We start from the raw sequence: 14,580 nt of genomic DNA, 5'->3' as shown, positions 1-14,580 counted from the left end.
TCTTTGAAGGACTGAAAGCCGGGGCTGCCAAAGGGTGGAGCACACAGCACCCAGCACCTGGGAGCTGAGAGGAGGCCCCGCCCCCACCACTGCACTCACACACACGCGCCCCTGCACCTAGCACCCAGTGTCCCCGCCACCACGCTGACGCACACACACACCCCTGCACGGAGCACACAGCGCCCACCCCCGGCCCCACCACCACACTCATGCACATGCCCCCTTGCACTGAGCACATAGTGCCCAGCCCCAATCACTATGCTCACGCACCCCTACACTGAGCAAACAGCACCACCACCCCCACCACCGCACTCACGTACACACACACCCCTGCACCGAGTACAAAGCACCCCCGCCCCGACCACCACGCTCATGCACATCCCTGCACCATGTCCCCAGGAGGGAGGGCCTGCGGACCTCCAGCTCTGCCCTCCCCACCAAGGCTCTGCTGCAGTGGAGACCCCACACCTGTGCACAGGTGGGCTGCCTGCCCTGAGCACCCTGCCCTCCTTTCCGGCCTATTGGCACACATACCCAGAATCCAAGGTGCTCAAACATCACCCAGAAAATGACATAAGAATTAATCTCCGGGCCCCAAGACGTTATTGGCCCCACCAATAGCCGGGATGAGCTCCGCGGTGGTGGTTGTACCATTACTGCCGACACCGGCTATGAGCAAATGCCACCGCCTCCTCCTCTTCATTCCTCCCCGGCTCCTTCTCCTCCTCCTCCCTGCTCTTCCCCCTCCTCCCAGTTCCACCTCTTCCCCAATCTCCTCCTCCTCCTCCCTGCTCCTCCCCCATCTCCTCCCACACTCCTCCTCCACGTCTTCCTCTTCCTCCGGGCAGGAGAGTGTGGGAGCTGCGCGGCTCCACCCTCCAATCCTCTTCTCCCCTCAGCCAGCTGCCCTGGCAGCCCCTCCACGCAGTTCGGGTCTCTGTCCCCCACACATGCTGGGCAGATGGCTACTAAAGGGATGTCCTACAGGCAGCGGCAGCCTCCTCCTGATCAACAGGGCCTCATCTGCGTCACTGCACATGACCCGGCCTGACCACCAGCAGCTCGTCTCCCTCCAACTCCACCCACGGCCAGCCTTCCTTGATATGCACCTGTCGGGGCGCGTGGGTGGCTCAGTAGGTTAAAGCCTCTGCCTTCAGCTCAGGTCACGATCCCAGGGTCCTGGGATTGAGCCCCGAATCGGGCTCTCTGTTCAGCAGGGAGCCTGCTTCCCCCTCTCTCTCCCTGCCTGCCTCTCTGCCTACTTGTGATCTCTGTCTGTCAAATAAATTTTTTTTTAAAAAGTCTTGACACGCACCTGTTCCCCTCTGCTCAGAGCCCTCCCAGAATCGTTCCTGGGCCCATGGAAAGCTTCCTGACTGGCCCCACTAGAGTACATCCGGAGGGCAGAGCTCTGTCCTTTCCCCACTGTGTCCTCCCCCCGAGTCAGTCTTACCCCGGAACACAATAAAGACAATGAGTGGAGATCTCTCCACCTCCCCTCCATCCCTCACCTTGCTAAAAAAATCTCTTCCTAAAGCAAAGATCCAATCACATCCCACTCCAAACACAGGCATTGTGGGCTCGAAGTGCCTCCGCAGGAGTGCCGCCTGCAGGTCCCACCTGTCTGTCCCGCTTCCTTCCCGTGTCTCTTCCCCATCTACCTGCCCTGGGCAGGTTTCATTTCAGTACATTTTCAGTACAGACGACTCCTCTTTCAGGGCTCAGGGCTCAACACCTTCCCTCCCTGGAAAACATCCTCACTGCCTGACACTCAGCTGGACGGTCGTCTGCGGGAGCCTTCTCTGCTCCTCCCCCTGCCCCCAGGGTCTCTGCCATGAAGCTTCACCTCGGACCCACCCTACAGTGTCTGTGTCCCTGAACAGGCTGCCTGGGGCCTCAGGCCAGAGCCGCTGAGTGTTTTCTGTATCTGTTGGGACGCAGGAGGCTCTGTAAGCCCGCACAGCCAGCAGAGCAAGCTTCTGCGACCGGTCTGTGGGCCATGGCTTGGATCCCGCCAACGCTGACACTTCTGTGAACACTGTGGATCCCCACAGCATCCCTGGGAGGCAGAAGCACCACTGTTCCTGTTTCACAGGTCGTAATAGGGGGCCCTCCCCTAGCCAGCTGGCGGCCGTGGCAGGAACACCAGCTTCCTGTGCTTTCTCCAGCTCTCAGCCTCAAGACATTAACACATACCCTCGCGACAAGCAAACGAGCCCCTCTCCTCCAGAGAGCAGTGGTATCAATGCAAGGGCGACAGGAACAATCCAAGCCCCCTATCACCATCCAAAGGGGAAAGCCTGGGCAAGGCTTTGATGTCCACACAGCAATTCATAAGCTCCACAGCAAACCGCGAGCGTGACCTAAACACAGAGGTGGCCCCTGGCAGCCATCGCGCACGTGCTGTCATAGCAGCACTGAACATACACATGGGTCTCCTGAACAAAAATGCTAAAATGCATCGTGACCTCAGGTCTGACACTGGGACTCTGCATCAGGTGACAGCTGGGGTCTCATCGAAGGACTGAGAGCCCCTCTCAGGATTAACCCCCTGTCGATAACATTCCTGCAAGACAAGGTTGTTTCTCACCAGGACAGAATCAGCGTCTTCTAAGTTGGAGGGATCAGGGAAGTCCACAGGATACTCCACACATGAGGCTCTAAATTGGGAAACCAGCCAGATCTGTCCCAATGTCGGACATGCACAGATGTGAAAGGACCCACCGCGAGAATGGATTTTCTTTCTTTCTGAAGAGAACTTCCCCATTCCTAGCTCACCAGTGTCATCACACACATCTTTCAGAAATGCAGGCAGACCTTTTGATCTGTGTTTTGTTACTCTGAGGAAAAGGAATATGGTACCTGAGTGACCCTCCCCATTCAGCTCTGCTCCCATGCTGGTAATTCCAGGAGATAAAAGTCACCAATTTCAAAGAGAAACATCAGACAACCAGGTCAAACTTTCATACCTTCATTTCCAAAAGATCTTACTCATCCTCCCTCTTGCAAAGCGCAATTTATTGGGATAATGATGACTGATCATTGATCAAGTTCACGGGCTCTGCAGCTTCCCTCCCTTCTGAGAACAAAAATCAGTTCCCAGAGCCCAGGCCTGTGCATGGCCGGTGGGCACGTGGTCTGCCCGCAGCCTGCCCGCAGCCCCCCTCCCTGGGGCCTGCGGGGCCTTCCCTCCAGAGTGCAGCCACGGAGGCTCCACAGCTCGTGTGCTCCCAAGTGCGCTGTCATTCCCAAATAACGTCAGGAATTATTTTGTTTCCTCTCTCTGATGTTCCCAGTTTACCTTGCTGCAGATTAATAAAGCAATTATAATACTCTCAATTAAGAAGCCATTTTAAAACACACTCTTAATTCCACTTTGTGAGCAACTTGATTATTTGTTTGTTTTCCTTCTTAAGTGGCTAATTCCTTCTGTCTTACAGAAGTAAGCAATCTTTTCCTCAAGGCAGAAGAAATGTTGGGACCAAATCCTTCCCTAAAACTGAGTGTCTTAGGCTCGGACCATCAAATGGGTCTTCCTGCACAGCAAACAGCAGTCTCAATTTTCATCAGCTACCAAATCCTATTGTCACCTCAGAGTTAACCTTCCAGCGGGGGCGTCTCCTCACCTGTGTGACCCTCGGGCACAGTTACCCTTTTACCCTTTGATTTATACTAACTCCATTATCATCTGCATCACACAACTGGGTACACAGGTGGCCCAGCCGGGCCCACAGGACTCAGAGGAAAGTCTTGACCCACAGGCCTGGCTCCTAACCTGCTTTGTCTATTCTGTACACCTTAGGAGATCCACCTTGCTGAAGATGTTTTTTCAAATTGAAGAAAAAAAAAAAAAGAGGAGGGGGAAAAAATCAAAATCTTATTTTAACCCGGTTGTCAAGAAAATCAGAGGCGGGGTAAGGTTCGTGTGAAAACATGCGCACACAACACAGTAATCACCCATTAACAGAAGCTTTTATTGGTGCTTGGCCATATCACAGGGAGAAGGGCCTCACGGAGGACCAGGAGAGACAATAAGCAGAAGGTGGGATGGGGAACAGCCGCCTGCAGAGTCCAGACTCCGTGGGCCCACCCTGTGCCCCTCGGCCAGGCTGAGCCAGACCAGTGCTGTGCCCCTTGCCCGCCTCCTCACTCTTTGGCTGCAGAGCTGCCCGGGGGTGAGGGGTGTTCATGGGCTTCTGGCTGCTTCCCCTCCTCCTTTCAGAGCTCAAGGCTCAGGCACTCCAGCCTTCACTTTGTCTTGATTGTCTTGATTGGGGTCCCGTGTGGTTGATTTGCTTGGATGTTTTGCCCTCTCCAGTTACAACAATTCCTTTAATATCAGGGCGGGAAGGACCAAAGTCCCTAAATGTTCGGTAACTGTGGCTTAAAAAGGGATGCTCACCTTGAAATACAATTTTTTTTAAAAAAATGCGTCTAGCGATAGGGATTTCCATGCCTATGGGAAAAGCTTGCAATAAAATCAATAATTTGGGTCGCTGTGCCTCACTCACCAGCTGGGCAACACCGAGTGACTGCTGATCTTCTGTGCCTCAGTTTCCTTGTCTGTAAAGTAAGGGTGAGTGGCTGCCAGCCTCAGTCAGGGGCCATGGGGATCCAGTGGGCTACGACACGCCATCACTGAACACAGCCCATGTTTAGGAGGTCCAAGGAGGAGTCTGAGAACAAAACGACCCTCAGGGTCCCAGCGCGTCGCACACTGACTGATGATTCGCACACCTACCCAACCCTCAGGTAGTGGCCAGCCCCAAACTCTGCCCCGTCTGTTTCCAGTCATCCCTGCTTGGCAACAGGCAAACAGCTCATACTTGTGAGAATACAACAGGAAATTGATGAAACAGCATATCTGAGACAGGAGCTTATGTATTTGGTGTATCTGTCCTAAACGCTGTGGTCGGTTTTTGTGAAATGTGAATGGAAACAAATTAGAAAGGCGCTTTTTCTTCCTCTTCTTTCCCTGAGGCAGAGACAAGGATCCCAAAGGTCCATTTAGATGTACCGTTGCTATGTGTAGTTATTCCAGTTGTCAAACACCAAATGGACTTGCAAGATAAGACAAGGACAGAGAAAAGTAGCCTGGAAAAAATCACCTTTCTCATCACTAACAATATAAAACTAACTTTTATAGTGAATTTAAGATATATGTGGGAAAAAAATCATTTGACACAAGCATTTTGCATCTGAGCTTCTGAGAAGAAACCAGCCCTCCCTTGCTGGGTTCCCCGGGGAGCAGGACCTCGGCCCCTCGCTGTGCATCCCCAGGGCATACAGCATGCACTCACGAAAGACTAAAGACCAGGGCATAGAGGCGAGACAGAGAATCAGCTTTACGGCGAGGTCAAAACCCATCACATTCCTGCAATCACAGACTCAAAGAGAGTCAGCAACATGGGAAGGACTGAGCCAAGGAGAAGGTGCGCACCTGCCCAAAGCCACGTGGATATAACGGCAGAGGCTGAACTTGACGGCGACTCTGTGAAGAACACCACCCCTCGTGCTGCAGCAGATCTTCCCGGCCAAAGGGCAAGTCTCCTGGCCTTTGGAAGCTTTTGATATTCGCCTCCAACGCCAGGGGCAGAGACCGTGGGTGCGTTTCTTTGCATATCCAATCAATATTTACAGGAGAGAGATCTTCACCTATGCTCTTCACTACCCTGCAGGAATTAGAGAATCGCGTACTCCCCTCCACCTCACCACTCAGGCCTCTGAGCGGAGAGATTTGCTGCCTGCTGCAGGAAATCCTTCTCATGTCTCCAAAAGCTCTCAGATTCCACCTTGTGGATAAATCGAAAGAGTTTCTGTGCTGTTCCCATGTATTAAGGTGGCCTTTTGCTGAAGACACATACTTTGTAGCTTGAGAAGTTGGGACTCGGGCTTACAGATCCAGCGCACTTTGAAACCATGACTTTTAGACACCACGTTGCATGAAAAGCTCCCACTCTGCCAGGTGAGAAAACCTTCTCGATGAGACTCCAATGAGAGAGTGGCATCTCGGAATCAGTGAGCCGACAAAGCGTGCGTCCCCCACTGCAAGCACGCAGCCCAATGCCACGGCCACAGCAAGAACTCAAGAAGCCCCATTCCCCGCACTGGGGCCGTAACCCTGACACATGGAGAGGGCAGCTGGGGGTGGGGGGAGGGCGCCAGGTCAGGGATTTGCAAGCAGAAACAGGAAACTAAGCACAGCTCAACAGTATCACACACCTGCCCTAAACCCCTCATCAAGTGTTCATAGCCTGCAGGGAAATGTTCAGAATCCTCACCGGTTTCCGAAGATCCTTACAACAGGGTTCCAACCCACTCGCCCTCCTTACCATCCTGGCTTCCCGCAGGTGTGCTATTCTAGATCAGCCCTGCTCTCCTGGCTCTCCACAGGTGTGCCATTCTAGATCACCCCTGCTCTCCTGGCTCCCCACAGATCTGCTGCTCTGGGTCAGCCCAAACTTCCTGGCTCCCCGCAGATCTGCTGTTCTAGATCAGCCTGACCCTCCTGGCTTCCCGCAGGTATACTGTTCTAGATCAGCCCTGCTCTCCTGGCTCCCTGCAGGTCTGCTGTTCTGGATCAGCCTGACCCTCCTGAATCCCCACGGGTGTGTTGTTCTAGATCAGCCCTGCTCTCCTGGCTCCCTACAGGTCTGCTGTTCTAGTTCAGCCCTGCTCTCCTGGCTCCCTGCAGGTCTGCTGTTCTGGATCAGCCTGACCCTCCTGAATCCCCACGGGTGTGTTGTTCTAGATCAGCCCTGCTCTCCTGGCTTCCCGTGGATCTGCTGTTCTAGGTCAACCTTACTCTCCCTGAATAGGCAAGCAAGTGACTGCCCCCACACTTCCGCACAAGGTGTCTCTCCCTTTGCAGCACTCCAACCATCTCTCCCTCAGACCTCAGCCTAAGGCCCACCTCTGCTCTAGAACCTTTCTTGATTTCACCTCCAACCTCCCAGACCACCTCCAAGTGAAAGTGGCCTTGATAGCCATGAATCTGGCACTTTAGTGATCACTGGGAGTCATTATTTTCTAAACAATGTGGCAATAATGTGGGGCTCCTTTTTGCTGTCAGCCAGCATCAGCTGAGCCTGTCCTGGGTGTCACGTGCTGTGCTGAGCGCCTGAGACACAGACGTGACTAAAGTCCGGTTCCTGCCTTCAGTGGGCATCCGGTCCAGCAGATGAGACTGCTTGATGAGGGAGGGTTACACTTGGCACAGTGAGAGCCCAGGTGAGGGGCAGCCCAGTGACCACGGAAATATGAACGAGACTATGGCACTTAAAGTTGTTTTAAAGTGAAACTTGTTCATTGGGCAAAAGAATAGAGAGTAGGAGAGGGTTGTTCTAGGTAAAAGAACAGTGTACACATCAGTGCTTGGCACAGGGTATGGATAGGAACTTGGGATTTTTTGAATGAATAAAGCAAGGGCCTGGAAGATTCTGGCATATCCACTTTCACTTACTACATGCCACACGGTTTCCAGCCACACACCAAACCCAGAAGCAAGGCAGCACCATGCCTGGTTTACAGATGAGGATGCTAGGCTTCCAAGGTCTAGGCCCCAAAGCTATGGAGTCGCAGGGCTCCGCCCGCATTCCTGACAACACAGGGATGGGCTAATGAATCTGCCTTCAGGAATGGACTTACAGAGCAAACTCTGAGCCCTCTTCCCTGCAGGTAAACACCCAGCAGGTCTCTGCAGGGACAGAGCAGCTGAAACCACACTCCGCACAGACTCTGGGGACAGCAGGTCCTGTGTCTCCCTGCAAACAAGCTGTTAGTCCTCTAAGCGTATTTGGTCTTAGTGGCCCCAACTGCAGGTCCCTTTCCCTAACTTACAAAAGACAACCTGGAAAGAGCCACCCAAAAGTCACCTCTAGCCAACACAGGCTCATGGATTCTCTCCTAGGACTCAAGAGAACTGAAGCGAGTCTCCCTTTCCAGAACAAAGCAGCTTCTTTGTGACAGAGTTCTTTCCCCCCTTCCTCTGATTATCTCCTCAATTTCTCTCTATCTAGTTTGGGCTTTTTCTATATTACATGCACTGGACACATATTCCTTCCTCCCAGCTCAGATTATCATATCTTACTATTGTGCTGTTTTTTTTTTCCCAGTGAAAGCCATCAAAAATGAAAGTCCACATTTTAGAACAGTATCTATTAAACATGCAACTTTTTGATTAACAAACAAACAAAGGAAAGCACTCTGGGAGGGCTGGTTTCCTGCTCTGGGCACCACGGGAAGATTAGGAGTCCTCTGCTCCCCGCTAGACCCTTGCATTTGGTAACTGGGAGTGATTCCGGGGTCAGAAACAACACGTTTAAGGACGCCTCAGTCTAAAGCACCGCTCCTCAGCGGGATCCTTGAACTATTAGCAACGTATCACCTGAGAGCTTGCAGGAAATGTGGAATCTCCCCCACCCCAGAACAACTGAACGAGAGCCTGCCTTTCAGTAGGATTCCAGGTGATGGAACACACATCAAAGCCTTGGAGGCACAGGTCTAGAATTAAGGGATTTGTTTTCATTACCATCCTGGAGCCTCCACCTGAGTTTCTGCCCTGGAAAAGAAGTCTCTGTACTCTGTACTCCACAGAACGCCCCCCATCCTCTCTACCTGAGCTGTTTATCCATAGAGGAATCGTGAAAGGATAAATACTCCCCCAGAAATCACTTTCGCAGCCTGAAGGAGTGCAATGTGGAACAGAGGTGGTGGCTATCCTTTCTGCAGCGTGTGAGTGCCTGAGAAGGAACAGCTAACCCTTCCTCCCTGCTTCTCCTTCAAGGCCTGGATGATGGTGCTTGATGTCTTCTCCCTCCGAAGAGGGGATAAAGGACTAATGTGAACCCAGGGGGCTGGGCCGTGCCCTGAGCTCTGAGATCCTTCAGAAGAATCTCTGTGGACATGAACAGCAGAACCAGGAGCACAGCCCAGTCTGAGAAGCTCACACGTCCAGTAACAGTGGGCAAGAGAACCCCAATGATCCGTCACCTATGTGGAAGAAATGGATGGAGGAGATGGAAGGATGGCATGGACCTGCTTGGAGGGGTCGAAGCTAGAACCAGGGGAAAGCGATGAAAGAAGAGGGAGGCCCAGCCCCATTTGTGCCCTCCTGCCCACCTGCGCCCACACACCCCAGAAGCAGAGCTAACTCTGGAGCAGCACGGAGGGGCCAACCAGAGCCCCTCAGACCTCACAGTGGCTGGCCTGACCTCCCATTTGACCATGTCCTCTGTGAAGAGGACACCTGCCTCAGACATGTTTCTATAGAACTAAGAGCACCCAAAAGTCACCCCCTGTTAGAAAACCAAAGAAAGCCAAAACAGGTCCCTAGGATGAAGCAAGTATCCTCTCACTAAATCCTGAGACATGCACGCCCCAAAAGCTCCCCCATGCTCCAGACGTCCAGATCTTTCCGCACAATGCCTGAGACCTGGATTCCTCTGCTGTCCCTCCCCACCCCCCTTTACTAGTTTTCCACTCATGTCTCTCCTTGTTCACCTTCACTCTCTGAAACAGCAATATTTTAAATGGGAAATGGTTTATTCATAGCAATCGATACCTGCTTTTCCACCAATTATCATTTATTTATATATGAACAGTAGTTCAGCTGGGAAACCTATGAGTCTGCCCTTTCACAGGGGCACATGAGCAAGCTCTCTCAGAAATCCGGAAGGGACAGCAATCAGCTCCCAAATGCAGCCAGGACTCCCTCCCTCCTTCTTCTCCACCAAGGCAGACAGAGCGCCCCCTCCCCCAGATCCCAACACTCAGAGGGTCAGCCAGGGATGGGGACCAAGGCTCTCCATTTTCTTTCAGCCAGCTCCCACTTCCCACGGATGCACTCGACCGCATTCCCCTGTAAATCAGAAATGGAGATGCAAAGCCATCCCCCAGAAGCACCCTTGACGGGATCATCTGTGGACCCCCCCCCCCCGCCCCCATACACCCACGCAGCCGTGCAGGAACTCAGGCCCTCCAGAGGTAAAAGTTAACTTCCCAACAGACCCGTCCCTCTGCCAGACTAGCCCGTTCCTCAGACCTTTCACACTCACAAGGGGGGTGGGGGAGTTGGCAACTTGCCTTGGCTTCTATCTGACAGCTGACACCTGGTCCCTGTCCGCTGAGGGTTCCGACACCAGGCACAGGCCCACAAACGCGCGCTCAGCACAGAAGTGCCCACTCCCCCTCTCTGGCTCGCCCGCGAACCAAGTGAGGGTAATGGGCCCGCTCGTTTTGCCCCATTCGGAGGAGCCTGGCTGAGGGCCGCTGGGCAGCTCCAGGCACCATGCGGCTGTGCATGCGCCCTGAGTGCGCCGCGCGCAGGCATCCGAGAAACTCCGGGGGTCCCGGCGGAGGGTGGTCTCCGGCTGGCGCCCACCCCCGCGCCGCGGGCCCTGCGGTCACTCACCGCCCGTGAGCTGTGCGGGGCCGAAGCACAGAGCCAGCTGGATCCACAGGACAGCGGCCAGCAGCCTACGAGGGGGCGGCGGCTGCTGCTGCTGCTGTTCCAGAAATCCGTCTCCCGGGCTCGGGTTCATTCCATGATGCATCTTTCGTCCACGCACCGCATCCGGCTCGCAGGCGCCTGCAATCAGGAGCGGACGCGGCGGTGCCTGGGCCGCGGGGCCGCGGGGCCGCGGTGCCTCCCCTCCTCCGTCCCCCTCCCTGCGGGAACCCCCCTCCCGGCCCCCACCATCACCTCCCACCCCCCTACCCCGCGCGCGCAACCCGAGGCAGCGCGGCCGGGCGCCGCGCGGGTGGACGGCGGGGGAGGGGCGGCCGGGCCGGGGTTGCGCGGGGACCGCCGCCGCTAAGTCCGCAGCATCCCCGCGTCTCCTGCTGGACCCGCACTTTTCCCCCGGCCTATGCGTTGTCACTCTCGGGCACCTCGCGGCGCGGCAGCGGGTCCCCGCGCGACCTAACCCCCCCGCTCCGGGTCCTGCCCCGGGGTCGCGGGGGGTCCCGGCGCGGCGGCCCCTCCCTGGCCCGCGGGCTCCCGCGCTTACCTGCGGGGCTCCTCTGGCAGCTTCCTTCCCGCCTCCGCCGCCTCCCCGCGCCGCTCCGACCCGCATCTGTGCGCGACCTCTGCCGCCGCCGCCGCGCGAGCCAGACGGAAGCCTCGGCGGCGCCCGCGCCCGCCCCCCGCCGGCGCCCCCCCCTCCGGCTCCCGGGGCGCTCGGGCGCGGGGGGTGGGGACGCCGGCCCGGCCGCGCGCCCGCCACCTGAGCTCGAGAACGCGGCGGCGCGGACGGCGGCGGGGGCGCGCGGCAGGCGGGGGCGCGTAAGGGAACGCGGCCTGCCGCCGAAGCCTGCGCGCGAGGGGCGGGGCCGCCGCGGCACCGCGACCAATCGGAATCCCGCGCGCCTGCACCTGCCTGCCCCGCGGCGGGGCGGCCTCCCACCCACGCGGGGAGCCCGCTACACGTCAGCCCTAGGTCCCCGCGAAGGCTCCGCGTGTCCCTTTGGGGCCCGCGTGGCGACCGAAGCGGCTGAGACTCTCTCCCCCTCCCAGGGCACCCCGGCGTTTGCCCTTCAGGATCCGCTGGGGCGCCGATCCGAGGCCCGTGCCTTGGAGCTGCCCTGGCCTCTCCCAGCGTCTGCGCCGCCTGCGCGGGAGCTGCTGTCCCGCGGGGGAACTGAGCGGGGTAGGGGTGCGGTCCTTGCAGCTGGAGAAGGATGGGTACCCTGGGAAGGGAGGCCTCTGGAGGGGTGGGCCTTAACCCGAGGGGGTCGGGTGTTGGCTCCCAGTCCTCAGGGGGTAGCCTGAGCCTCCCCGCGGCTCTTGGAGCACAACCCGGCACCCGCATAGGGGTGGCCCATTCCCCCGGACCCCTTTCTCCTCCGCCCACTGCTCCGCCGGAGGCTGGTCTCCCTCTAGTTGAGGGGTGAACTAAGGAGGTGATGCAGGCAGGCGGCAATTCACATCCGGGGCTCCCCGTTATCCCGCAGCAGTTTGTGCCCTGAAAACCATGTTCATGATACCACCAGCAAATTCATCCCGATTCTATCGGGTTTCTATTTATTTATTTGTTTAGGCTTTGTCAAATTGAGATGGCCGCTTTGCACACCGTAGGTTTGAGACTTTGGCACAAGTTAATTCCTGCTAACACTGTCTCACTTTGGGGGTTCTGGAATCTGAGTTGGGCACCATTCCACATTTCGGAGGTCCTATAACTGACCTCTGCCGTTTGAATACTTATTCCATTTTATTTCTTCAGTAAGCCATCAAATCAACAAAGCTGAGAAATATTTGACCATGCACATGTTTTTACCGTAGTAAGAGGTCTATATGTATGTATATACTACTGAACTCTGTTCTTCAAGGAACGCGCAACCCATTTGTACAGAGACCATCAGGATTGAAAGGAACACACACGTTTTTCTGGTCCAAACACGGGATCTATGCTGGAGTCCCCTGACATTTCTAATAAGCGGTCATTCCGCCTCATGGAATACTTCCTGAGGGAGCCTGGTACATTTGCCAACACCTCTCTTAGAAAAGCCTCCCCAGCAAATATAGTTTCTGACCCGCACATGATGCAACTGAGAAGTTATTCTGAATAATTTGCTTCTGTTCATGCAACATAAGAAAAACAAACATTAGGGTGGCCACCACAACACCCCAGCTGGTGAGTTTTCTACAGGACCTTTTGTGTTGGTCTGCTAAAACAGCCCTAACCACGTAGCCCTCGCGGGGTCATGCCCAAGACAGGTCTATCTTCTCAGTTTTGGAGGCCAGCCACTCAAGATCAAGGTGTCAACACGTTTGGTTTCTCCTGAGGCCTGTCTCCCCAGCATGAGGGGAGTGGCTTGTGCCCATGTCCCTGACTGACCACAGTGCAGCGGCCCAACTTCAACTCTGCGGTCCCTGTGCTATTTTCCCTCACTTTTCCCTTCCATCCCCCAGCCTCTCCCTGCCCACTACGAGATATTTTTCAAAACTTAGTGAATCTCTTTTGGGGGAAAAAAACTATAATTTCACTTTCAGTAGCCAACAGTATTTCATTCAGGATGTGTTACTTGAGCACCAGCTGTGAACAGGATGCTGTGCAAGGCACTGGGGAGGAGAAAGTGATCACAGAACACAAAACATCCGTGCCCTTTGAGAACTTACGTTCCGGTGAAGGAAAACACACTAAGCCAACAAAGGAAAGCACTGGGTCTGTCAGGAGCTGTTAAGTGCTGGGCAGAATAATAAATATGTAATATGATAGATATATAATAAATATAAATCATAAATTGGGGAATGGGTGGAGGAGGGATGGAGGTGAAGTCCAGGCTAAGTCAGCGTAATGAAGCGATCCAGTACACAGTCACTTGGACTGGTTACTCCTCTCTCCGCATCTCTGCTCCACAGAGTCACTCAGGGGCCCGGATACCTTCTGCATCATTGCTCTGCCCTCCCCCTAAGATAACGTCTTCGTGCAGATAGCTGTAGCCGGATCCCTGGCATGTCCAGGTCCCAGCCTGAGGAAAGTGGTCAAGAAGGGAAGCCTAAGGCCAACATTTCCTTCCAGGTGAGTGAGTTACACCAGTCACTCACGGGAACCTGCTCACGAGGATGTACCTGCTTGCAAGGGAAGTTGGGAAGGTCGTCTTCATCAGGCAACCAGGTGACCAGAAAGAAGAGAGGGGCCTGGTGTGGTCAGGGGGAGCTTCCAGTCCATCCATGTTCTGTGTGAGGAAAGAGGTGGGATTTTTTTTAAATAAACAGGGGAGCTGGGGGTACTTTCAAGGGAAGACCTGAAAGAGGTAAAGGAGGGAGCCATACAGTTTTCTGTACGGGAAAGCATTTCCAGGCAGAAGAGACAAATGCAGGAAACAGGAGGGACATCAGGGGGGCTGGAGTGGGTGGGTGACAGGGAGACCAGGGACGAAGGTCAGAGAAGTCACCTGGCCAAGTAGGCCTCTGAGGCCTTGGCTGTGGTCCAGCTTTCACTCAGAGTGGCAAGAGAAGCCATGGGAGATCTGCGAGCAGGAGTCTTGAACAAGAAGGGGCCATAAGACCTGATGTCCAGCATCAGGCTGACCAACGCACCCCACCACTCCACGCCCTGTGGTCCCTTCTGCCTCCCTCCTGCATTATCCCTGAGGCTCAACCCTCACCACAAGACATCACCTCCAAGATATGGACCACCAGTTTTCCAACACCCACCTTCCATCCCTCCACAACTGCACGTGGCACAGACTGTGACGGGAGCTTGCCTGCCCATGCCTCTGACTAGATCATGAGTTCTCAGTGCAAGAACTGTGCTCATCTGTTTGGTCCACCTGTGGCTGAGCACATAACTGGGACCCCAGTAGAGAAATCAGAACTTGTCTTCCCGAATTATTTAATTACTATTAGAAGGAAAAAAGACTGTGCCTACCAAGCTCTCCCTGACATTAAAAACCAGAGACTGGAGCCCATTGACCTGTCTTCTCTCTGAGTTTCCTGAATCCTGCACCTCCAGGGAAATGTACATCTAACCACAACCCATGAAAAAGCTCAGAACATGCTAGAACATTAACCTAGCTCTGCATGGAAGCCATGCTTGAATGGAGATCTAGAATTTTCAAAGAACCTGATGCGCCCTC

The 14,580-nt window shown here is 54.9% G+C and overlaps 1 protein-coding gene across 2 annotated transcripts in view; it reads right to left on the bottom strand.

The window, feature by feature from the left end:
• Window positions 1–10,553, bottom strand: part of LOC111150894 (sushi domain containing 4) — an 84,606-nt gene extending 74,053 nt beyond the window's left edge. For both annotated transcript variants that reach the window (XM_022508576.1, XM_022508575.1), the window contains exon 1: window positions 10,412–10,553. In XM_022508576.1, the coding sequence (XP_022364284.1) occupies window positions 10,412–10,553 (142 nt within the window). The remainder of the gene's footprint in view (window positions 1–10,411) is intronic.
• Between the last annotated feature and the right edge of the window lie 4,027 nt (window positions 10,554–14,580).

The sequence above is a fragment of the Enhydra lutris genome, unplaced genomic scaffold (genome assembly GCF_002288905.1).
Source record: "Enhydra lutris kenyoni isolate GAN:26980312 unplaced genomic scaffold, ASM228890v2 scaffoldscaffold24, whole genome shotgun sequence".
Lineage (NCBI taxonomy): Eukaryota > Metazoa > Chordata > Mammalia > Carnivora > Mustelidae > Enhydra > Enhydra lutris.
This window is presented reverse-complemented; position numbering and strand designations above follow the sequence as displayed.